We start from the raw sequence: 25,656 nt of genomic DNA, 5'->3' as shown, positions 1-25,656 counted from the left end.
TTTATTTGTTTTTATTTTATGGGTGCTTTGCCTGCCTGTATGCTTGTGCACCATATGGGTGCCTGATGCCCACTGAAGCCAAAAGAAGGCATCAAATCTGCAACTGAACGTTGTGAGGAGGTAGTAGGGATTGAACCCCAGACCTCTGGAAGAGCAGCCAGGGCTCTTATCCTCTAAGCCATCCCCCTAGCATCCTTTATGACCTTTAGACTTACAGGTTTCTAAATGCAGTGATTGAAGCACAGGTGACAAAACTCAGAAATGCTGTGATGTTCTGATGATAGATACTGGCTCTGCACAGGTCATTCTCCTTTCCAGATAGAACATTCTTCCCCCTCTCCTTCCCCAAACCTGGCTGGGCTTTGTAGCTGCCTGATCAGAACAATATGACAGAAGGGGTACTAGTCAGTCCATCCTATAAGATCAGCAGCTTCCACCCTAATCTTTTTACATCCTAAAATGTCCTGAGAGTTCCCAGAGAGGGGAAAGCACCTAGCTAGACTCCCTTAAACTTCCCTGTACACAGCAGGTATGGAAACACCCTCACCTTGAACCTCAAGCCACCAAGAGACCACAGCTGCTGGCACGCCACTGAGTGGAATCCAGTGATCCTGACCTCACCTCTGCTCACGCTACTGACCACAAAGTCACCCTCGCCTGCTCAATTCTGACTACTTACGCCTACATTACAGCTTTTATTTTTATTGAGCTACTACATAAATTTTATTTAGTAATTATTTAGTAATAAAATTACTAAGTAAATTTAAGCTACTAAATAGCGTTAAGCTACTAGTAAGTTACTATTAAGCTACTGAAATTGGGTTAACTTTTTCATGCTGTTGTGATGAATAGAACAAGAACCAGCATATGCAGGGCATTCTGACTGAAAAATCTGTCGTCCTCTCTGCCATGCTAGTTTCAAGTTGCAGAGAATACGCATGAGGGTGCCCTGAGATAATGTCCGTCAAGGGTATGCAGAGGGCTTTGAGGCTCCAGGAAAGGTGGCAACACTTTCAGCTGGGGAGTCTGAAAAGCATGCCACTGGTGTGTGTATGCAATGTGCTTCAGCTGGCTTCAACTGAAGAACCACCCACCTTCTTGCTCATTTTGTTATAAAACTGACAGGCAGTGGTGGGGGTGGGATGTGGGGGTGGGGAGTCCTCCCAGCCAATAACTGACCAAGAACCACTTTATAGCTTCTGAGTAGTTTTTATTTATTTTCAGTTAAAATAAATTAGTGTAGTTCTGCAATTAAAAAAAAAATCAGGAAAACACTAACAAAATGGTAAAGGTTTTTTGTTTCATTTTTGACCCAGTCTTACTTTTTTCTCCTGAGGAACTCTCTATTAATGGTTTATAGTATATTTCATCCAATCTTCAGATATATATGTGAAAAAATATACATATATATGTATATATATATATTACATACATGTGTGCCTATATACACACATATATACACACATGCACACACACGCGCACACACACACAAACCACTCACTGAGACGCTTTCATTTCCCAACACAAAAGAATAACAGACCCCAGTCCTGAGAAAACCTAAATACCCAGACAAAATGCAAGATATAATGGTTCCCCAGACCGTAACCTTCAGACAGCAGAGGAGAAAACAGACAAGATGGGTCCTGGGGTAGCTCCAGGTCCCTGCCTAGAGAACTCGGGGAAAGCAAGTAGATCGCTTCAGATTCCCTGAGGTACAGGGGCAAGGATATAAACCTACAGAGTTAAAGACAAGAATTCATCCACTAAGAGGGTTCCCGCTCAAAGAAGCACAGAGGTCTACTGAACCCCTGAACACTTGGCTGCATAGGTGTGAAAAATGACTCCACATAAGAGAAAGAACCATCTGGAAGGAGTGAGAATGGCACCTATTTCAGTAGGCCAGATGGAAACCCCTATAATTCTTGGGGCAGTGGGCGACCACTGCTTTACTCAATAGTGGTGGATAATTAGGCTTAGACTGAAAGTCCCTCCAGTCCCACTTAACAAGTCATAAAAGAGGGAACTCGGCCAAATAGCTTTGAAGGTATTTCCCAAGTCTAGCATAACCACGACTTGAAACATTTAAGGAAAAGAAGCATAGGTTCATGGCACAAACATTTCTAGGCATCTCCCGGAGATCCGCAGCTTGATAGTTGATGGATTCAATTGCTGGCCATGCACAGGGGTAACAAGAACTCTAACAATGACCCTGCCCCTTGCAGTTTGCTTAGCAGTGCACTCAGCACCTGCACCATGAGCGGCTTCTCAGCAGAACCCATGAAGACACCGCAAGCCCTACCAGGGAGGAGCAGGACCTTGACCTCACAGATGAGAAAACCAAGGCTAAGAGGGGTAGGGAGGTCTCCTGGATGTCCTATCTAGGACTCTTCCCTTGACTCAATGGCCTTCCACCTTCAGCAAAGCCACATGGTCTGTCCCAGGGGAGGAAGTAAGCATGAATGTCGCCTTTTAGCCGAGCTTAGGTCCTCATTTCACCTTCCCAGAAAGACACTCAACGCTCTCTCTCATTAATAATAATCAGCAGCAGCAGCATCATTATTCCTGTTATTCTTGGACATCAGAGAATTATGAACATCCTCAGAAATGGCAAGACACATGTTAGCCAGCTGTTCCCCATTATGCCTCCCTGGGTACACGATGCGCCTCCCTGGGTACACGTTGTGCCTTTCATGTGTTTAAAATCATAAATAATCATTAAAGTATGTTGCTCTTATTTTTTTATTCCTGGGTTCAAATGTGGTTCTCATAAAAGCGTGTTTTGGCCCCACTGTCACAGTCTAAGGGGTTCACTGAGATTTCTTTTGTCTTACTTCTTTCTTCCTCCTTGTCTCTCCTCATCTCCCCACCCCCCACAGGGGCACATCAGTGTGGTCCCAAGGCTGATTTGTTTCCCCTGCATTCAAATCGTGTGCTTTTCTGAGGCGCAGGGAACCAAGGTTCTAGTGGTGTCTGTCTTGGACAATATACAAGTCATTGTCTCCACTTTACAGATAAGAAAACTGAGGTAGCCTGGCAAGTTTAATGAACATATGTGAAGGACCTCAGCTCCAAAAAAAAAAAACAAAAAAAAACAAAAAAAAAAAACACTGAAAATGTATAGCAAGGTAAGATTCAAATGCTATCATCCTAATGATCCCCAGGTCACTTTTGTTCTACCATGGTCTGTGAAGAGCCCTCTCTGCAAATTGCCAGGATAGATCAGTCAGCAAGAATACAGGCCAGGCATAAAGTTGGATGACACCCCACCTGGGCTCATCAGGTTGATAGACATAAAGTCAGTTTACCTGTCTTTCTGCCTGCTAGTTGGCTTTCCTCAGTTACCACATCAGCTGTCAGATCACTGGTGGCCAGCTGTCACCCTTTCTAGCATCTCTCTCATCTCCACAGTCATAGAGTGTCTGAAGACTACCTCATGACCTCTGCTCCCTTTAATTTCTAAAAACCCAGGTGGATAATCAAAATAGACAAGATGGCGAGAGGACCCAGGCACGAGATGGACTAGGATGGAAGGCTATGCATCCAGAGAAGAGGAAGCCAAGCAAAGACGCACAGAACTCCCATCTCTTGAAAACTGTTTTCATCCCCAGTGGTGCCAAAGAGACACTCAGCATGGGCTGCACCAGGGCTGAGAATTCTAGGCTGCTGCACATCTCCCCGTAAGCACATTTGTCCATGCACGAGAGTGCTAAGCCATCCCCCCATCAAAATGGAAGCAAAACTAGGAGCTGAGATACTCAGCTGTACTGTCTCAGCTGGAAACCTAGAGCCTGAAGGGAGGTCTCGCTGGGCACAACCAGAGACTGAGCAGCCCTTCACTGCTCTACCTGTGCCTACAGGTTGAGTTTCCAGTCTGACCCATTCTGTAGTCTATGATAATGCTGACCAAAAATAAACAAATAAATAAATAAATAAATAAATAAGTAAAATGTTCTTTCTCTGCTGTCCAATCCTGTATTCATCTATGGTTTTTATTTCTGTTGTCAGCATGTCCTCTACACATGAATGAATGTTTGCTGACTTTTAAATTTTGGGATAAAATCCAAGCTTTTTAAATTACATGGCTGACAAGGCCCCTTACGAGCTGTGCCTCCCAGCTCCCGCTTCAGTCTTGTTCTCTCCTCACAGTCTGTGCTATTCCCACTCGGGCTTCTCTCAGTTCCTCTCACAAGCAGGATTTTTTGACCTTGGGACCTGGGGGTATATCTTTCCCTCTCTGGAAATGTCCTCATTTGCTGTCCCAACTTCTGAATTCCTACCCAGCCTTCAGAGCTGAGCCCGAATGCTCTCCCACCCTCAGCTAAATGAGCTTCTTCCCATTGACTCTCGTTGTATGCCCCTCTTGTTTTCCTGTGGGTGTCTCTCAATTTACAACTAGCCATAAAATGCTGAATTCTCACCACATAAAAGTCATCAGAGCTAGAGGACAGCTGTAGTCAGGACTAAACTAGCAGAACATCTGGGGCATACTTATTTTCAGAAATTTTCATCAGATGGGCAGAGGATGAAGGATGGAGGATGAATAGAGGGATGGAGGATGGACTAGAGCAAAGAGAAAAGGTAAAATTGAAGGAAACCAAATGTACAACATGGCAGAACATGCTCAGAATCCCCAGCATAGACACTGATGTCCTTGTCACTTCTCTTGACCAGAAGCTACTTCATGCCTGGGATGAGAAGCACATCATTCAGGTTTCTCCTTATCCCACCCCCAGTGGGGTCAGGAAATATTTGGAGCTGAAGGTAAACAGATCACTATTTGATGAGGGAATTAATTGCCAAGGAAGTGGGTAGCTTTTGGGGGGGATAATTTATTTATTTACATTTCAGATGTTATCCCCTTCCCCCATTTCCCCCCAAAAACCCCCTATCTCATCCCCACTCCTCCTGCTTCTATGAGGGTGTGCCCCTACCCACCCCTATTCTTATGCAGAGAGACTCACCTAAGGATCATGAATAAAAGAAGGTCCCAGGACTGAGGGAGCAACAGCCTTGTGGCATCAATGGTTCAATCAATCTAAGGCATATTGAGCAACTATGACTTCAATGGCACACAATTATTTTCAGGAAATTCATAAGAAATATGAATTCCTGATCCAAAAGATTTAGGGCACAGGTGAAACCCAAGCATAACTCCCAAAGGCTTCTGGAGGAAAACTACCAATGGGAAGGGCAAATGTTGCCTGTATAGTGACTAAGAACCCAAGAAAGAAGAGATGGGTTCAGGCTACAAGAAACAAAGGACCAGTGAGGAGGGCAAGATGGAGACTGGAGCACAAAGGGTATGGTTGAGTTGCTTCATTCAGGGAGGAACAGGAAGCCATTCTAATACCTGGAACAAGTGCTTTTGGGAATGTCTGTCCCATAGACGAAGGAGGAAGTTACTCTGTTATTCTAGAAAAGTCTCTGCCAAGGAGATTGATAGAGACCCACAGAGAGGCCTTGTTAGAAGAGAGCAGTCCAGGTGGGCAGGAACACTCAAAGGAAGACCAGAGATACCATCATGGCTAGGGATTTAGCAGATGTAGGTATAGGTCAAGCAGCTAGGCTAAGTGGGACAACTTACTACAATTCACCTCAGAGAGATAGCAGAGAGGCACACATAGGAGAACTGGACCCAATAGAATGTGAACAACCCAAAGAGAATCTGTCTCCAGGACTCTCCACTAAGCAACAAGAATAAAAACCTACATATACATATATGTGTATGCATATACATATATACATGTACATATACATATATGTATACACACATAGGGATAGAGAAATAAGGATAGAGAAAGGTTAGGTTGGTAGACAAATAGATGGATGGATGGACGGACGGACGGACGGACGGACGGACGGACAGACAGACAGACAGACAGACAGACAGACAGATAGATAGATAGATAGATAGATAGATAGATAGATAGATAGATTCAGTAGATGATAGACTCACAAGTCATCTGCTTTACACATGGGACACAGACTTTTAAAGTGAAATAGAGAATTCAGGCTCTGTCTTCACTACTTTATAGGTGAAAGTAAGTCACTCATAGAACTAATCCCCAGAAGTGGAATCATTGTATCCTGTGTATCTCCCACTGTGTATCTACCACAGCATCTTAGATGAATTTCTTGAAATACCTCTATACAACATTGCTTCAGGGCATTAGCAAGGCTTCCATAGGAAAGAGTGTAGGTCACAACAGAACCACGGTTCTCCTTGGTTCTCCTCTCCAAGCTTCAATTAGCCAGATAAAATTCAATGACGAGTGCTTCTTTAATAGGTTAGATCATATCTCATTTTATAATGAAACAGTATTGTTCTGCATAATAAACCTTGAAAGGTGCCCTTCCAGACTACACTGTACAGTCTGGTTCAATGATGGGTTGGTTTGTTTGCTTGTTTGTTGTTGTTGTTTTCAGAAAATAGAATAAGAGCATGGCTTTAGAATTGTGCAGACATGATTTTGGGTCCCTGGGTCTCTTCTCCAAGCTACAGGACCTTGGATAAAATCATTAACCTCGCTGAGACTAAGTTTCTTCATCTACAAAATGGGGCTAACATGAGTACTTAGCAACTCCTATTGTGAGGTGATACAAAATAATACACACCAGCTCTCATCAACTGACCCAATGCACGGAGAAATTTTATATTTAGATTTCAGTTGATGTAATCATTGGTCCATGAAATTATACTTGTGACTTCACATCTTGATTTTAAGATTCTTCCAGCTTCTGATGTCGGCACGTGTTCCCTGATAGACTGCATCACTCTGTCTCCCCCATGTAGCCCTCTCCCCTGCCGACCTCTGTTCCACGTTTGCTTGTGCTAAGCACCCTGGATTTAGGGCTCACGCCAGAACCAGGATGACCTGAGATCTTTGCTAATAACATCCATGAAGACCCATTTTCCAAATGGACCACATTCACAGAATCCAAAGCCAGGACTTGTGTGTATTTTTCTACACCAGTATTTGCTCTATTGCAAAGATCTAGTCTCCTAAGGGATTTTAAATGTAGGTCTTGGGATGTTTCATTTCATGTGCCAACTGGACTGATCTGTGGGCTGTTCCGATATTTAGTCCAACAATTTTGTGAACATATTTGTGAAGGAACTTTGGAGATGAGGTGAGAAATGGACTCAGTAGACTGAGCATATATAGCAGGTTGCCTTCCCTAATGTGGTCTAACCAGATAGAAAAGGGAACCTCTCTCACAAATGAGGGTGGTTCCTCCTGCCTGAGTACCTTAAGTTAGGATATCAATCATTTTCTTCTCCCCTTAGAATTAAACTGAATGTCAGTTTTAGGGTCTTGACACTGCCAACGTTCAGTATGTATACATGTTCTCCTGATTCTCAGGCTTGAACTACTCAATTGGATCCAGGGTATCCAACTTACTGACTGTAGACCTTGGGACCCCCACAGTCTTCATAACTAACTTGTAGTGTGTCTCCATCTCTCTCTCTGTTTCTCTCCTGTTTTACTAGGGAGCGCCAGCTAATACTCATATCTGAATAACCAAAAAGCAAGACATTCTGAATTCCCAGAAAAGTATAATCCCTGAAGCAGGACAGAGACCATGAGTTGTGGGGATTGGAAGAAAGAATACATCCTGGAAGACTTTGAGGAGTCAGCTAGCCAAACCAGAAGTCCCTAGAGAGGCAGTGATAAGTATCTAAGAACAATTCCCAAACATGTAAAAAGCTTAACGGAGTCAATAGTTTCCTCCTAAGGGGCTACTCAAGATAATTGAATTGTCAGGCTTCTTTCTTTTTTAATTGGAATTATGTAAGCTTAGTCTGGGTTTCTCACACTTAAAAATGAAATGTTGATAGCATTCGTGTGATTTCTATTAGGAAACGGCAGAAATGGATCATTCTTTAATAAATACTGTTTTATGAACATGAACTTCAAAACGTGGGCTCCATTAGACCGATTACGTCATTAGCTTATCAGAAATGTGCTTAAATGATTTTGCAGTAAAGCCCTCCCTGAGCTACACTTTTAATATCAAATTCTCTATTTTTATCCAAAATCAGTATAAGAAATGGTCACGCACAGATCACCCCAGGGATATCTATAACACCCCACACACATTCCCATTTGTACCAGGCTCAGGGAGCATGGCAGAAGATGGGGAAATGAACATAAGAGCCAAAAGTCAGGAAGGACTGGAGTAGAGCAGTGCCGTCTGCCCATGGCAGGGCCACTGCACTCATGAACTCACAACAGCAATGGTTACCTGCACAGGTCACGTCAGCCAACACTAGTGTAAAGGGGGAGGCATTGACAAGACTTCCCCCTTATTGAGGAGCTACCAATGACCAATGGCTTCTGGGGAAGGAAAAGTTAGTTTTCTTTAAGGATGTGGACCCCAGGAAGCTAACTATGCCCCAATGAAGAGTGTATGGGAAGTACAAACTGGGCTGGATGGGATATTAAACTAGAGGAGATCCTGAGGAGGTAGAGAGATGGGAATAGACCTGGAAGAATGTAGGGTAGGAGCGAGGAGGGTGACGGTGACCAAAGTACACTGTGGTGGTTTGAATAAAAATGGTTCCCATAGGCTTATGTACTTCAAAGCTTAGTTACCAGGGACTAGAACTGTTTGAAAGGATTAGGATCAGGAGGTGTGGTCTTGTTGGAATAGGGGTGGCCTTGTTAGCAGAATTATGTCATTGGACTTTGAGGCTTCAAAAGTTCATGCTAGGCCCAGTGCATGCGTGCGTCCATGTCTGCCTGCTGCCTGTGGATCAGTTTGTAAAGTTCTCAGTTACTGTTTCAATCTTACCACCATAATGATCATAGACTAAGCCTCTGAAACTAAAAGCAAGCCCCCAGTCAATGCTTTCTTCTCATTGAGTTGTCTAGGTCATGGTTTCTCTTCACAGCAATAGAATTGTAACAAAGACATACATTGGATAACATTCTCAAAGGATTAACAAAAATATTACTTTTTTTAAAAAAAAAAAAAAAGAAAGAAAAGGTTATTCCAGGAGCTGGGGAGGTGGTTCAGTAGTTAGAAGTGCTTGCTGTTTTTCTAGAGGACCCAAGTTCAATTCCTAGCATCCATGTTGGATTATAAATTTATAACCACATGAAACTCCAGACCAGGACATATGACATCCTCACATATGACATCCTCTTCTGGCCTCCACTGACACTGCACTCACATTATATGCACACACACACACACACACACACACACACACAAACACACAAACACACAATGTTTTTTTTTATTTAAATATATAGGTCTTTTTTTTTAAATGTCATTCTGGCCTCAAATGTAAACTTGTGACTGAAAACCTATTCTCTTACATGTTGTTCAGAGCCTTTAAAGAAAGTTATACTTTGGTACTAAAATTTCTTTTTTAATTTTCAAAAAAATAAAACCTTTGTCCTTCCCACCTCCGCAACAAAACAATTCCTCATGCAGACGGCATGAGCCACAGCTCTTGTTGCTCTGGCCACCAGGAAGCTCAGTGTGAAACTCTGTCTCATTTGCATCTGGTATCTTTAGTTTCGATTTGATTTCTATCATCTTTATTTTTCCTGAGTTTCCCTACTTGCCCCAGAATGTATAAGTCTTTTTCGTTTGTTCGTTTGTTTGTTTGTTGTTTTGTTGTAAAATGAGCCATTCATATTCTTTTTCTTTCTAGTCTCTAATTCCGACTTCATTTTGAGAAGACATGTCATCGATTCACACCTGACAGCAGAGCCCAGAGTAGAACTTTTTCCCTTGTCACACCTGTCACATGCCTGCTTCCACTTGGAAGAGGTTCTCTCAGCTCGCCCTGCTGAGTGGTGAGTCCTCCCACAAGCTTCCCCAAACAAGGCCCTGCAGACCCAACACAGAACCATCATGTTGCAGACACCCCGCTCCCTAGGAAACACAATCTCCCTTCCCACTGGGCCATAGTCTTCCCATGGTCTAATGGCCATCTGTTCTTGCCTCTCCACAGACTGCATCTGGGCTCCTGACTGCACTGGTGAAGGAATGGACTGGGCCCATTTCCCACAGTGCTGCAGATGCTCACTGTGAAGGATGAGGAAAGGGAAAGTGCAGACAGAAGCAACCCAACCCAGTGCCCACTGTGCAGCCTGACACTCATGGCTGTGAAACATACAGTGATGGCAATTGTCATGGAGACATGCAGCATTGTGCCAGACATTTCCATAACTTGCTGGCACCTACACCTGCCCTCCACTACAGGGAGACTCATGTATGGAAAGCATGTAGATCTCTAACCCTGCTTTGTTTAAAAAAAAAAAAGTCTGACTTAACACTATCTCCTTACATGCAAAGAACACTTAATCTGATGTCCTTACGGGTTCCTGGGGCATAGCACTGAGACCCCTTAATATCAATCGTCAATCTCCTAGCAACAGCCACCAAACTGCTGATGGATCAGACAAAAGTGGTATCCACCCATCCCAGCTCGGTGTCCTCTTGAGTTGTATTGATATGATTTCATAGACAAGAATAATCCTATAAAAGCCCCAATTATCATGCATACACACACACACACACATATACACACACAAACACACACCTATCTATCCCCAGCTTTGTCTCTGCTAGAGGCTTGGGGAGTGTGAACGTCAGGATGAGAAAAGGGGTATTCACTCACATATATTAGCAAGTAGAGGGGAAACGGCCTAGATGCTGACTGAGATCTAGAAGCACCACCTCCAGAATAAGCAGAAGAGATAAGGCATCTGCCCCCAACCTGACTCATCTCAAATCTTCCTAGACTGTTCAGCGCCAAAGGCCAGCTTTCCTACCTCCTCCTGTGTGCGCCTGTTGAATGTCCCTCACAAAATGCAGGCCCTTCTGTTGTTGTTTTTGGAAAACAAATGTTTCCTTCCAAGATTCCCCCTCCCGGTTAATATTTGTGCTCAGGACTCTGAGTCCCTGGACACATTACAATGGATTTGTGCAGGTTTGAGACCTCAACTTCATGATTTCCTCCACATCTTTCCGGTCTCTCTGGACCTTACTGGGTTATGATCCAAGTCTTCACCGACCTGGACGACACTTAACAGATCTTATACCATGCCTTGCTCTTCCTCCACATCCCCACCACCCACAGGATGTGGCTCTCTGTAAATGTGGATTATTCTCATTTTAGTCACTTTCCAGACCCATTTTTAAAAGGAACAATACTGGCCCTCCAATAGACTGTTCTGTCTCCTCTTCCCCGATCCTCAGCCCTCCGTTACTGCAGGAACTGGATTTATCCTACCCCCAGCCCTCGGTTACTACAGGAACTGGATTTATCCTACCCCCAGCCTTGGGATCAGAGTCTCTGATTAATTTTTACAAACACATGCATCCTACCCAGCACAAATTATATCCTCCTCATCTGCTTGGAAGACCCCCCTGTGAGGCCAACTACAAGGCCCCAAATGCTATGAATATGGAGAACAGCAGGGGCCATGTGGCTGAACCCACAGACAGATGCCAGAACCTTCCACCTGTGTGGAGTCTGGGAAATGCTAGGAGAAAGTGGTTTTGGTTATCTGTACAGCCTGGAGAAGCAGTCACAGCCTCACCCAGACCCCAACCCCCAACTTTCCAGGCAGAGCTATACTCTGTTCTGCAGATAGCCTACAACTGATCTCAATAGTTGGGCTTCAACAGCTGCCTTCTGCCTGGTTCTATGCACACTTTCTGTTGCCCTGGGTCCTGCTCTGGGCTTACCAGGGCCTAGGCTGCTCTGTAGCCCCAAGGCTCTCTAAAGACTCCACACAGTAGGAAGTGCATCAGTGCTGGCTGCCTGTTGGGTCAGGAAGGAAGCTTATTTGGTGCTAGGACTTAAGAAAACACAGAAAAATGGTTCAAAACAAACAAACAAAAAAGACTCAAGAACAAACTTTTGCATTTCCATACCACCCTTTAAGAACCAGGTTCTTAAAATCACCCACTAAGAAATTAACAGTGGGCAATATTATGCCTGAATCATAGACGGGAAAACTGAAGCTCTGAACGAGGAAGCAACATCCTCAAATCACACAGTAAATGAGTAAAAACTCCAGGCTTCATGTCTGTTCTTGGGACTTGTGTAGTATAATGTCTAATGCCTTGAACTGTTCAAATGAAAAGGAAAATCCGCAAAGATGGATGCTTCGAAATATGGCATGTGCAGGTCAACTCATCTACAAACTCAAGTCCTGTCTGTACAACACATGCATATAGCAGCTACCAAATGGCCACTATATGGGAGCTGCAGCACAGGAGGAGACAGACATGTCATTTACATGAAGCTAACTTACAAAGCTGGGAAAATACAGTGTTGTGACAAAGAGGATAGGAAGCAGGGGTGACATGGAGGTTGTCTGGACAGGAGGAGTCAAGGTGGCAGAAAAACCAAAGCGTTAAGGAATGGCTGATGGTGCAAAGGACAGAGAAGAGAGAAGGTAGCTGGTGGAGAGACAGCATGAGAGAGCAGGCCGGTTGGGAGGAGAGCCAAGAAGAAAGCCAGGCAGTACACTGGGGATGCAGAGAATGGTACTCGGTTCTCCAGATCTCTAAGTTCTCAACCATGAGGATCGTAGTGTCCGAGTAGAGATTTGCTCACCTTCTTCCCAAACACCAGGCAGTAAAGATGAAAACAGAGAGCAAGAGACACTTAGGATGGGGTGAAGACAACATCAGCTGTTCAACTAAACCAAAGAAAAGGGACAAGAGAGGTGAATAGAGTTGGGCAAGGTAGAATCCTACTAGAAAGAACTAGAAACTTCTACCCCCAAACTGAGGCATGGGTTGTATTGCTAAGAGACCAGACATACATCAGCTGGGAACAGTGGCATTCTGAACAAAGATGGCACATGGATTTATATCAGTGGTATTAGAAACAAGACGACTAATCCAGAGAATAAAGAACGTAGCAATATGGAGACAGTATCTGTGGGAGAAGCTGGGTATGATGGCACACGCCTGCAGTCTTAGCACTTGGGCATCTGAGATAGGAAGTGTGAAAGTCTGAGGCTGGCATGGGGTACAGAGCGAGATTCTCAGTGTCCTGAATAAGTGAATAAATAACCAATAAAATAGTGTGACTATTTCAAACATGTGGCTCCTGCAAAATGGTGTTTTATCAGAAATACTTATAAGTAAACTCATATCTGTGTTTGTTTACTATTTAATGGACCTTTGTTAGTCTAGCTTAATAAATTATGAGAACAGAATCTATAGACTCTATTCTTCTTGAAGAGGGGGAATTCCTGTTGGCTCAAACACATACTGACATTTGGTGAATGATTTTTGACAGGCAGTAGACCTGTTGGAAGTGAAGACGGTTCAAGCACAGTTATAAGATGATATTACTGGCTCTAAGGATGTTCTCAATGGTGGGAATGAGATGGGGAGATGGGGACAGCACTGCTGAGAGGCAGCAGATTAGGGAGTTCTGCTCCTGACAGGGAGATAGAACGCTTCTTAGGATGAGAATCACGATCTCTACAAAAACAAGTCACCATTTGTGAAACAGCGCTGTATGGGGGCAGAAACACACAAAGAGAGAGATCGTACCCACAAATCACACATGACTAACACAACCACCCTGTCCTAGTACCCTCCCAGAGACACATCACAGAAGGTCAGAGTGCAGTCCCACTTTTTCTCCTAAAATGCCCAAGGAGAAGGAATGGGAAATTTAGAAACAAATAATTCTCTTCTCCCAAGAGCTATTTGCTGGATTTTGTTGTACAAGGAGACATAGCAGTTGAAAATTCACTGGGGAGATTTTTTTCAATTGTTCATACGCTGTTCTGCCTCCCACACCATCTCAACTGTGAGGCGCCCAGCCCACACGGCACAACCTCCTGGGGATGACTCTTCCACGGCCCTGGTCCCAGAGCCTCACTCCACACCAACCAAGTGAACCGTAATCTCCAGGTGGGACACAGGTACGGAGCTTGTGAGAACACTTCCCACATGGTTTCAATCTACCCCCGTGTTGAAGACCCTCCTAATTTATGGAGGACCAAAGGCCACCATTTGACAGCAGCAGTGTGCACATAGCGTTCTTGGTGCTGTTTTTCTCTCCCACCTCTCTGTCGGATCCCCTTGCCAGGTTCACTACAGAGAAATGCCTGATGGTTCTAGACCTTCAAGAACAACAGCAATGGAGGCACAATGGGAAAAAAGATAAGATGTTTGGCTTTCCAGACAGCACAGCCCAGGTGACAGACAGACAGACAGACAGACAGACAGACAGACAGACACCAGTTCTTCTCTGTCCCACCCACCCCATGGGCACATACTTAGCATCCCTGGGGAGACAAATTTGACTTCAACTCCAAAAAAAGCCACATCCACCTGGCCCAGATCCCAAGTCATCCACATGCAGCCCTCAGGAGGCCCAGAATCCCGGAGAAACAACAAGTGCATACTTTCTTGGTGGGGACTTTGATCTTCAAGAACTCTGCTTCCCTGGCCAGCACCTGCCATGGGGCGTGGATCCGGACAAAGACAGATCCCTGGCTTTTGCTCTGTAAGGTACAAAAAGGAAAGAAATAGAGACACTTGTAAGAACACAGCTAAAACTCTTCATTCGCTGCTCTAGAAGCCCAGCCTTCTTGTTCCTTCAGTTTGGGACTTCTGTTCCCTTTAAATGTCCTTAGGAGCCAGTCTCACACCCATACCAACTTCTCCACTGTGTTCCAGATACACTGTGATTCCAAAGTGTCTGGGCTCCTACAGGGTAGTACATGGAGACTGGTGGCTTCATGGGAAAAATAAAATAATTTTGTTTACAGATCTGAAAATTATACAGCTATGATTTCCAAGGAAATCCCCAAAATGCAGTAACAGCTGGACAGCTAACCACTGCTGGCATTCAATGAACAGACCAGTTTGTCTCCAGATTCTGTTGTTCACTGGTCCAATTTGTGCTTCTGTTCTACCAGTGTGCTAAGTGGTTGCCCCAAATCACAGAAGTGACCACTCAAGCCTCAGAGCAGGTGACACAGACAGCAGTGCAAATGTCCCGCTCAAAATAATGTCAGCACATCAATCCTAAGCAAGGTCCAGTGTGAACACAACCTGAATCTGCATCCCAGGACAACAGGGATGTCCCTCAAAAGGAAAGAAGATGCAGTGATCGTAAAGTTAGGATAAGTCAGCAATCTACATGGCCTTGGTCACCATGTCTGAAATAAATACTTGCCGGGCTGCAGCTGAGATTTGACCTCATCTTCAAAGAAAACACAAATAATAAATTCTTTGGGATATTCATTAATTTTGTCACCAAAGAGTGAAAGAGGACCAAAGTTGAGCAGTATAATCTGATAAAAAAACAAACAAAACAAAACAAACAAACAAACAAAAAACCCTATTCAGGATGCTTTTAAAATACTCCAAAAAAGAAAAGTTCAAATACAGAAAGTGGAATGTGTTGGTTATTAATGTCTTCACCAAATGACTATTGGAAATTACGTAGAAACATTGTACCATGAGGCAGCAAATGTACCATTTACAATAAAGCCACTGGGGTACAGAGTAGGGGTTGTGTTCCAGTAATTCTCTCTAGAAATTGCTGGGTAGAGACAGTTTCCATTCACACCTAGACACCCATGCACTAGAAGTGAAGATTGTTGTGTTGAACAAATATATACTGTGTGAAACAAGGTATATGTGGTCATGCTGAGAAGACGCTGCACAGTCCACATACGCAGGGGCTCCTATTGAAAATCATCCCCCAGGTTCATTTACAGAAAACCACTGTTGTTCAGTGATAATGCCCTAGGATCTGGGTTTAGTGTTAAAGATAACAGCAGAAGCCATGAACTCATGACCCCAACTGTTCCTTTCCAGTGTGCAAGAGAAACAAGCAGGCATGTGGAAGGGACCGCTTTCCCCCAGGGACTATGAAAGCACTCACACATTTATGAAATAAAGACACAGTAGAGCACTCATGGTGCAAAGGAAGATTATTTCTAATTTTTAAATGGTAGGTCCAGTACACACACACACACACAGAGGCATGCACACAAGGACACGTGTTTATTTTAGTAATTCAGGTTTCCAGAATCTAACACTTCAAGAATGAAAGCTCATCATTCGCAAGGTAGAAGAATGAAAACTGAGCCAGAAAGGTAGGTCCTGTGACTGTCTCTATTTTAGAAACCAAACAAGGAAGATTCAAATTTTGTCCATTACAAAAAGAATTAAGTGTGAGAAAATAATTTCCCAAACCAGGAAGTGTTTGCTCTCACTGACTCTAATCAATGGAGTGAGACATGCATTGTTATTGGCTGAAATTACCTGTCAATCAATACACAATCAAATCAGAGACACATAAGGAATCTCATGGCACACCTTCAATAGACACTCAACTTTGCAGATCCTACATACAGCAAGGTTCTGACACAGTTAGGGGAGTGTCCTTCGGTTAAAAAAAAAATTTTTCTCAGGTTTCCACTTCCATCTCTGGTTGGAATATCCAGGATGACTAGACAGTGTCATTGATCACTTGCTGCTCTTTCTGACTGTAACTTGAGCTTTTACTCAGTGAAATTCATAAGTAAGAGAAGGAACCATCTGCAGGATTGCCCTCCGTAGTCCACTCTCTATTGTGGCCCCCCAAAAAGATGTGGTTGATGAAAGGTGGCAAGAAGCACCATCCCTCACACTCAGATGGAATCAAGATATCATTAATTCTAAAATCTTGTGCTTTGTCTTTATTTCAGAATTGAGACAAATGTCTTTTTAACTTTATTGAGACATTGTGTCTTGGTCTGGTTCCAAATGTCCACTAAGTGGGTACAGATGTTCAAAGTTTGAGAAGTGGTTGGGGGAGCAAAGGCCAAATTCCATAGTCGTGGTGGCAGACTGCTAGCTGTCCCCAGATGGTCATTCTCATTTTCTTCATTTTTCACAGAGCAGATGGTCCTCTAGGATCAAGACTATATGTCCTTTGCAGTGAGGCGTTACCGGAATTTTGGTAATTGCCAGCCAACATGGTGAATGTGTTACAAAGAGGCAGCTTCCAGCAGCCTTCTTCAAAGACAGCAATAGGTACCTTTGACTCTTCATCTTCTTTCCTCCTCATATCTGTTGCCTGGATACAAGGTTGTATCTCAGACCTTGAGGTCAAAATCCAGACCAGTAACATCAAACAATTAACAGAGAATCTGGGTCTGAGGCTGTCCCTGCATCTTTATGAGAAAGACAAAATTCTACCTTGTTTGGGTGCTATGATTTTAGAGGGTTAGAGGCTCTGCCTTTCGAAGCCCAGCCTTACACCAACATTTCTCAATAAGAATGTCAACTTTCTCCGATGAAGCATTCTGCTTTTCTGTTTTCTCCAAATAGAACTTGCTTGAAATGAATGTCAGAGCTGGGATGTGGGGTTGTTGTTTTTTGTTTTTTTTTTTTTTTTCGGTGTGAACAGCCAGTTCTCATGATCCTTCCATGTCATAAAGTACTGTCACCTTCCTATAAGGAGAGGAGCATCTGGGCTGACATGGAGTGTTAGCTGCTGTGCCTCATTGCTCTTCTGAAGAAAAACAAATACAGGAAAACCACCAGCCAAGCACAGTCCCACTGACCCAGCAATCTAAAATTGGAGGTTAACATGCATTAAACTTAAAACCAACAACAGTAACAACAAAATGATTCTTGTATTCTGGTCCTATGTGTTGCCTGTTTCACTGTTTGGGAACTTGGGATCTTTGGAGGCAGCATAGAAGGATATGAGGAACTTGAGCTTCCATTCTAACAGATGGAGGTTTGAACCCAGATTTTACAGCGGTGGGGACCTGAGCCAGTAAGTCACTTAAGCAAAGGAGACTCAGTTTCTCCAAAATAATAAGGAGAGTTAAAAACACTTCAGAACATTGACGAGTTAAGACAATTAAGTTAAGGCAATTCACTTCCAGTGTATCTTGTTTGAGAATGTTCCATGAATATCAGCCTTTACTAGGCTCCACCCAGATAACAGGTCTGCTACTTAGCTGCAGGGACCATATCCAGCTTGTCTTTTCTATTCCTCAAGAACTTCATACGGCATTACATACAACAGTGAGTCCCCACTGGGAAAAACTGGTCTCTGTTAGATTAAAATTGTGAATCAGTAATCCTGTTTCTGTTATGCTTTGCATTTTAAAAAATATCTGCAGGATTTTTAAAATATCCCTTGTGCCATAAAGGAACTCACAGACCCAAGGCAGAAAGTATCTGCAGAATTTGAGAACAGGGTCAGAACACTTGACTTTCAGAAACACATGTGAAAGTTGACATAGAGTGTAAGACATTTGCCATCTTACCCACCCCTACGAGATTTTATAACTAAACTTTCGTCTGGAGGGGCTCCCAAAACCAAACCAGACAACTAGCATTACAGTTCCCATAAAATGCACTGTAACATAGAACATGGTGATCAACAGAAGAAAGAGATAGTATAAGAAGGCCCTAGGGTGTGAATTGTCTCCCCAAAGGTTATCAGTCTTTTTTGAACTTCTGTTATCCGTTCCCAGATGTTCCCACCACTAAGCACACAGCCAAGAGCTGGGTTCACAAAGCAGTCAGTTAAAATCCAGCTTATTCAACTGTGGGTTGTGGAGCCCACGTGGTGTGGCATGACTAAATGTAGATTGCCTTGTCTGAATGTGGGAGTTATTAAAATTGCATGCACGGGTAAAATATTTCTGGATGTATAGGGGCCAAAACTTAATTCAAAATCAGTCAGGTAATAAGTCTGAGACGTATTCGCCTGAGATGCACCACAGGAATTCACCAAAATCTTGGTTCTAAGCACACAACATGTGCACTTTGCATCATGTGTCAATGCCCCACACAGCGTCAACAAGTGCTAACCAAATCACCTCACTGGGACTGGAAACTCATGGTTGGTTGGTTGGTTGGTTGGTTGGTTGGTTGGTTTGGTTTAATTAGGGGAAAGGCAGTAGATTTTTTTTTCTATGTATACCCAATTTTCTGTTCTTATATAAACAAAATGGCTTCACCATGGAAAACAAAGAATTTTAATATTATCCTCAGCCTATAAGGAATCAAATTAGTATATCTTTGGAATGTACTATGTTAGTATGTGCAATGCCGATTTGACTTTCATCTACAGTCCACTAAATGAATTTTGACTTGGGATCAGGACAGGGTTTCCAGTAATTTCTAAAATGATCTTAAATACACTTCTGCTATTTTGTACCACATATTTATATGAAGTGATGTTCTCAGCATTGCTGATTATCAACTCTGAAAAATGTTGAAGATGTTCTACGCCCTACAGCACCAAATAGTCAGTTAAGATTTAAGATTTAATTCTTTATGTAAAATTCTTCATGTAAAAATGAACAATAACATACACACACACACACAAAATGTATGTATCCAGTATATCCAAGGTCACACAAAATTTGGGGGGTAAAGGATCTCTGGTGAAGAAAGTTTGAGGGGCCCTGATTTAAGGTACTATGCCTCCTTCTCTCTTCCTCCTCCTCTTCAGACTCCTCCTCACACTCTTCCTCATACTCCTCCTCACACTCCTCCTCACACTACTCCTCATACTCCTCCTCACATTCCTCTTCACACTCCTCCTCATACTCCTCATACTTCAGCTACACACTTCTACTCATTGGTATTTGACAAGCTCCATCCAACTTCCTGAATCAGAACATTGACCATTCTCCAGCCATCTTCCCATCTCAGAAGTTCCTTGTGCTTAATCTCCTCCGTTCTAAGTTTTCCTCATACTCTCATACCCAGCCAGCTCCTATGATGGGTTCAGCTTGCGCACCTCTTCCTCATGAGCTGTTCTGTGGCCCTGGATTATGTTTAGTCTCTTGCTTTGACCTGTATTACTCTGTCCCCTTTCCTTCATAGTTCTGTGCCCACCATTTGTAATATTGGTAAGATCTGCCTTTCAGGCTAGTGCTCCAATTTCATGGAGACAAAATGCACCTTATTGATTGCTCTTTCTTCAAAACCATCAGAGTGCCTGGCACAGAGCAAATGCTCAGAGAATATTTTCTTTGATTTCAATATACACAAAAATAGCCCATTGTAGTTTAGTCCTATGACTACTCTCTGAAAACTGAGAACCACAGTCCAGAAAGTAATTGGTGATCTTTGGCCAAAACAGTACAAATCTAATTGTTTGGGCGAGATAATTCAATTGTCCTTACATGTATTTCCTGAATGTTTCTCTTATGCCAGCAAGTAAAGTCATTCACGTTTGCACCTGCTCTTGAGCCTTGTAAGAGCCCTGAAGGGCTTTTCCATTTCTGCTGGGAACCTCTGGTCCCCATTGCATATGCAGATCTCCGTTCCCTCTCCTAGAAGCATTGGCACATACTCCAGCACTCATGAAACCCAACCTAAATTGGACTTAAACTGCATGTATCTGTGAACACACAGCCTCATGAGCTAATAAGCATACCATAGTGTTAAGTAGAAGAATCAGGGATACTCTGAATAATAAAAGAGCTTTATCATGTAAGAGTTTGGGGCACGTTTACTTGCCAAAGATCAGAGGGCCATGACACTATTCAACATACCCATGCTGAAAGCTCATGAACCCAGGAGCCAGCTATGAAAAAGCAAACAAAGAGACATTTCACCAGAAAGAATCCAAGTGGTCACAAGACTCTGGAGTCAGAGAGACCTCCAAAGATCTCTGACAAACATTCCCTCAGGAGCAATTATAGACACTGAGCACCATAGGCTGAATAATAGGTATGGGTAGGTAGTAGTAGACCAGGTTAGAAATGCATGTTTCCAGGCCCTGGGGTCTTTCTTCATTACCTATGAGCTCAAGCCATCCTGATCTCTTCCCTTCACAAGGCATCAGTCATTGGGGGTAGAAGCATACAGATCTAAGGTAGTCTTGCCTCTACTCCAGCCACCTCTCTCCTGCTTCCTAGCTGCTTCTCCAAACTCCTGGGGAGAATGTACCGATTGTTTATGTCTTCTTGTTGTTATCCAACAATTCCATGTGGCTTCGCAAGACCACATCTTCCCTCTAGAGAGACGAGAGCGAATGGGATGCAGCTCCAGCCAAACACTGGAAATTGATACTCCATGAGATTCCTTCCCCACAGTCCTGCCAAACCACCTCACCGCTGACCCCAGAGGCCTCGGTGTACTCTGGTCCCAGGCCATTCTATGAGCCGAGAACATCAGCTGCAACACATCATGACCCAAGAAGAGGGCTGCCAGAGGAAGGGTGGGAACAGAAACATGGAGGAATTGGAGGGGGACAGAGGAGGGACAGGCTCCATAGTGAAGAGAACCCCCAGGGACCCCAGATTCTGAGATTATCATTGTTAATGTTCAGACGGAAGAGCTCTGTGATCCAGTGTTGAGACTGTTCTTACACAGCCATCATAGTGGTCTTAGAAGTGGGATATAGTCCTGGGACAGGACACTCCCAACGTTCCTGAGATGATTCCCAAGAGATGATTCCCTGAGATGATTCCTTCGTGATTCCCAAGAGCAGAATCACTTTAAGACACATTCCACAAGTGATGTCCTTGAGGAATTCCAACATCTAACCATATCATTGTTCTAACTAATTTCACTGCAGCTCTGGACATCCCAGAGACTCTACAACATGGCATTAAGCAAGGGAAGAATTCCATGACTAGATGAAGAAAAATGAGACCTTGTCTTCCTCAGAGCTTATGGGTGACAGCTAGGAACATCTCTCCAACTCTGACTTTTGCAGGCCTAGGTAAAGATGGTCAGTGATCATTCATCAAAGCTGGAAGGCATATCCAAACGCCCACCAAACCCTGCCCCAAACACGCAAAGGGCCAGCTGCATGTCCTTTATTATATAAAAGTCTTTATCTAGTCCCTAACTAAACTTTGAAGGCAACACTGTCGAGCCATAAAGAAGTGAAATTCAAGTCACTCTTGTTATATTTCTGAGCACCCAAATGAGCAGGAACACAGACATGACCTCTCAACTTGTCACCAGAGTCTGCCCTCTACAGGACGGATCAGTGCACCCCATACAGAAGCTACCTGGAAGCATCACTCAAAGCCCAACTGAAAACAAGACACGAGTGACATCTAGCAAGCAGGCGTCAGAGCCTCCACCACACCAAGGGTTTCATTCTGCCTCAGAAACCATGCATCTGGAAGAAGTGAAGAATGTTCCCATGTAGAAACAGCTCATGAGAAGGCTGCAGATAGTAGGACCTGAGGACCTGGCATTGGACACTGTATCTCTCTCTGCCCCTCATCAACTACATAATTTTGGACATGCTTCCATAGTTGAAATTAAGAAGCAATGTTTGAATAATTGTAATATAATAATACCACTTGATGGCAAGAATGGAAGCCATTTAAAAGAGAGATGTAGAAATGTTGATGATAGATATGTTCATTAATTCGTGATTGTTTCCCAGGTATGTGACCTTATTAAAACACAACCAATTATATTTGAGAAATTAGCTATATACCTGTTATCACTCAATAGAGCTAGAAGGAAACTATATTTTTAAAATGTAAAATAATGCCATAAACTCTTTCTTTGCTTTAAAAATATTTTATTAAAATGTAGGAGCTGAAATGGTTTGCAGCCCCATGAGGAGAGCAACAATACCAACCAACCAGAGATCCCAGGGTCTAAACCACCAGCCTGGGAGCACTTAGGGAGGGATCCATGGCTCCAGCTTTATATGTAAGGGAGGATGGCCCTGTCGGGAATAGGTGGGAGAAGAGATCCTCGGTCTCATGAAGGCTGGATGCCCCAAGGGATGGGAATTTGAGGGTGGGGAGGTGGGAGTGGGGGGGTATGTAGGGGCACATCCGCAGAGAAGCAGGAGGAGGGGTAATGGGATAGGGAGTTCCTGGGCGGGGTGGGTGGAAATGGGGTAAGGGGATAACATATGAAATGTAAATAAAACATCCAATAAAAAAAAAGATGTCATTTGTAAAAAAAAAAGTTATCTTTTTTTCTCTTAAATTATTTTTAAACCAACAAAGTTATAGCCACCTAATTTTTGACAAAGGTACCAAAAACATGGTGGAAAAAAGATAGCCTACTCAACAAATAGTGCTGTCAAAACTGGATAGGCAGCTACAAAAGAATGAAATCAGATCCATATCTTTTCACCTTGTAAAAAATCAATTCAAAGTGCACCCACAAACCTAGTCTAAAACCTGAAAACTGAAACTGATAGGAGAAAACATAAGACATGTCCAAGAAAACTTCAAGACATCAGGTATCTTTCTAAACTTCAGTAGAACAGGAATTATTCCTAAGACTCAACACACACACACACACACGCACACGCACACGCACACACTCACACACACACAGTGCTGGGCTGCGTGAAATGAGCAGCTATAAAGTAGAAGGAATTATCAGCAGAGAGAACAGGTAGCCTATAGAGTGGGAAGAAAACCTTTACCAGCTGTTCTTCAGGTAGGAAGCTAATATCCAGAATTTACAACAAACTGAAAAAATTCAGCAACATGAAAACAAAACTGCCCATCAACAAAGGGGCTAATAAAATAATAGTTCTCAAAATCACAAGTGGTCAATAAGTATTTTAAAAATCTTCAATATCCCTAGTCATCCAAAAATGCTATTTATATTATATAAACATTTACTTTGATGTTTTATTTATTTTTATTAAAAATAATTGTTTCATATATCACAACTTGATGTTCATTTTTAATCAATAAATATTCAAAAGTCAATAATCATTCATACTAGCTGATACTCAGATGCGTTTAACAGCATCTAGGTATTCTATAAACTATAAAGTATAAACTATATCATAAAATTTGCATATAATGAGACTTTAAAGTGTAAACTCAAAAGCATATCTGGTAGCCAGAGTGTAGAATGTGTCATTGTCCCTTGGGCCAAAGACATTTTCTTTTGACATCTTTGGGAATCTCATGATGAGGAAAACCACAGCTAAACCCATTGTAGCAATAGCCATTCCACAGAGTTCTGCCTAAGGAAGGGTGAATGTAAGAGAGAAGACTTATTTGGGCAATTTGTATAATATTCCATAAGAATCTGGTGGCCAGAGATGAAGCTTCTATCGACAAAAATGATCCAGAATTCTTAATGATGCTAGAAAAAAGCACAAGCCCTTTCCCGAATTCAAGAAAAGCCAGTAGACTAAGGACCAGGGTTCAGGCATGATGACTGTTCCCAAGTGGAAGAGTAAAGGTCATTGATAAATCATGAGAGGAAAAAAATGCATGAAGTTCTTTCTAATCTGTCGCAGCAAAAGTATTTTTGGACAACTAACATCCAGCAAGTAGAATCAAATGTTATAGACTCCAAATTCTCAACAAAATGATCACCTTCCTATCAATACTCCCACCAGACAGTGGGAGCATATCGCCACCCATGTGATGGAAAGCACATAGAGAGTAGAGGATGGAGGGTGAGATGCACAAACTGCTAATGACTAGTAAGTTCTGGTTGGTCCATGATAGTCCCCATTGTTTGTCTTGCCTCGTCCCACCTAGTGTAACATTAGAACATTTTCAAAACTGTCCCAGATGGGACAATAAAGTATAAAGTCAGCCCATGGATCACCAGCAAGTGCCACTAAGTTAACCACTATCAAATCTTGAGGCATTCGTATACTAGTTATATTTGGATCACTGTGTCCATCATCTCAGGGAAGACTAGGCAGAGCAGCTGGGTTCACAAAGACAGGAGCATGTTACAGAGTCTGTTCCCATCCTAGTGGGCCAGGAAGCAGAGAGGAAAGGGAAGAGGATGGAAGAAGGTATAACCTTCAAATATCTCATGCTGGTGACCTCCCCTTCTTTCTTAACAGCCTTCATGCCCCTCTCATGGTCTCACATCTATGTTCACAACATAAACCTGTTGTAATGCTCCCTTAATTACAAACATTAGAAGTCTAGATCTGTATGTGAAAGAGAACACATGATTTTTCTGACCTCTATTTTCTTGATCAATTGGAAAATATCCCAAACAGAGAAAGAAACATTTTTAGGCACTGACAAACTTGTCATATGACCCTAAAAGTCTTCCCACACCTAATTTTATCCCAATTTGATGTTTACATGATTCTTATGTTGTGATGCCCTTCCTCTCTCCTCATATTATCATGAACTCCTCCAAAGACATGTCCCAGCCTTCCTTTAGTCATGACTCCCTTATTCTTGGAGTATTATCCAAGGAATATATCTTCACTATTTTCCTTGATTCAATCATCCCCCAAATAATTTAATTAAACAAGAATTTTCCAGCCTCAGAAATGCTTCAAGAGTTCAGGGCACACAAAGCCCATAGGCCGTCATCTCCTTGGAAACCAGATAAATGACAGTGAATACATGAGGCAGGTGGATGACTGGTGAAAGGGGTGACAGGGTGACTAATGGCCACTCAATAATGTGTCATCTTCTTTTCAGCCACCAAGGACTGTCAGAACTTTCTCTAAATATCCTCTTGTGTTTCCATTGAAATATTTTGCTTTGCAGCTTTGGTGTTTTAATTTTAATTTTTGTGAATGCTGTTTTGTTCATTGGTGGGTGGATGGATGGATGGATGGATGGGTGGGTGGGTGGGTGGGTGGATGGATGGATGGATGGATGGGTGAGTAGATGGATGGATGGGTGGATGGGTAGATGGATGGATGGATGGATGGATGGATGGATGGATGGATGGATGGATGGGTGG

The 25,656-nt window shown here is 42.9% G+C and overlaps 1 protein-coding gene across 4 annotated transcripts in view; it reads right to left on the bottom strand.

The window, feature by feature from the left end:
* Ano2 (anoctamin 2) overlaps nt 1-25,656 on the bottom strand; it is a 341,107-nt gene that overhangs the window by 242,097 nt on the left and 73,354 nt on the right. For all 4 annotated transcript variants that reach the window (XM_028754440.1, XM_028754441.1, XM_028754443.1 and 1 more), the window contains one exon: nt 14,406-14,504. In XM_028754440.1, the coding sequence (XP_028610273.1) occupies nt 14,406-14,504 (99 nt within the window). The remainder of the gene's footprint in view (nt 1-14,405; nt 14,505-25,656) is intronic.

This window comes from Grammomys surdaster, unplaced genomic scaffold, assembly GCF_004785775.1.
Source record: "Grammomys surdaster isolate TR1022 unplaced genomic scaffold, NIH_TR_1.0 126013, whole genome shotgun sequence".
Classification (NCBI taxonomy): Eukaryota; Metazoa; Chordata; class Mammalia; order Rodentia; family Muridae; genus Grammomys; species Grammomys surdaster.
This window is presented reverse-complemented; position numbering and strand designations above follow the sequence as displayed.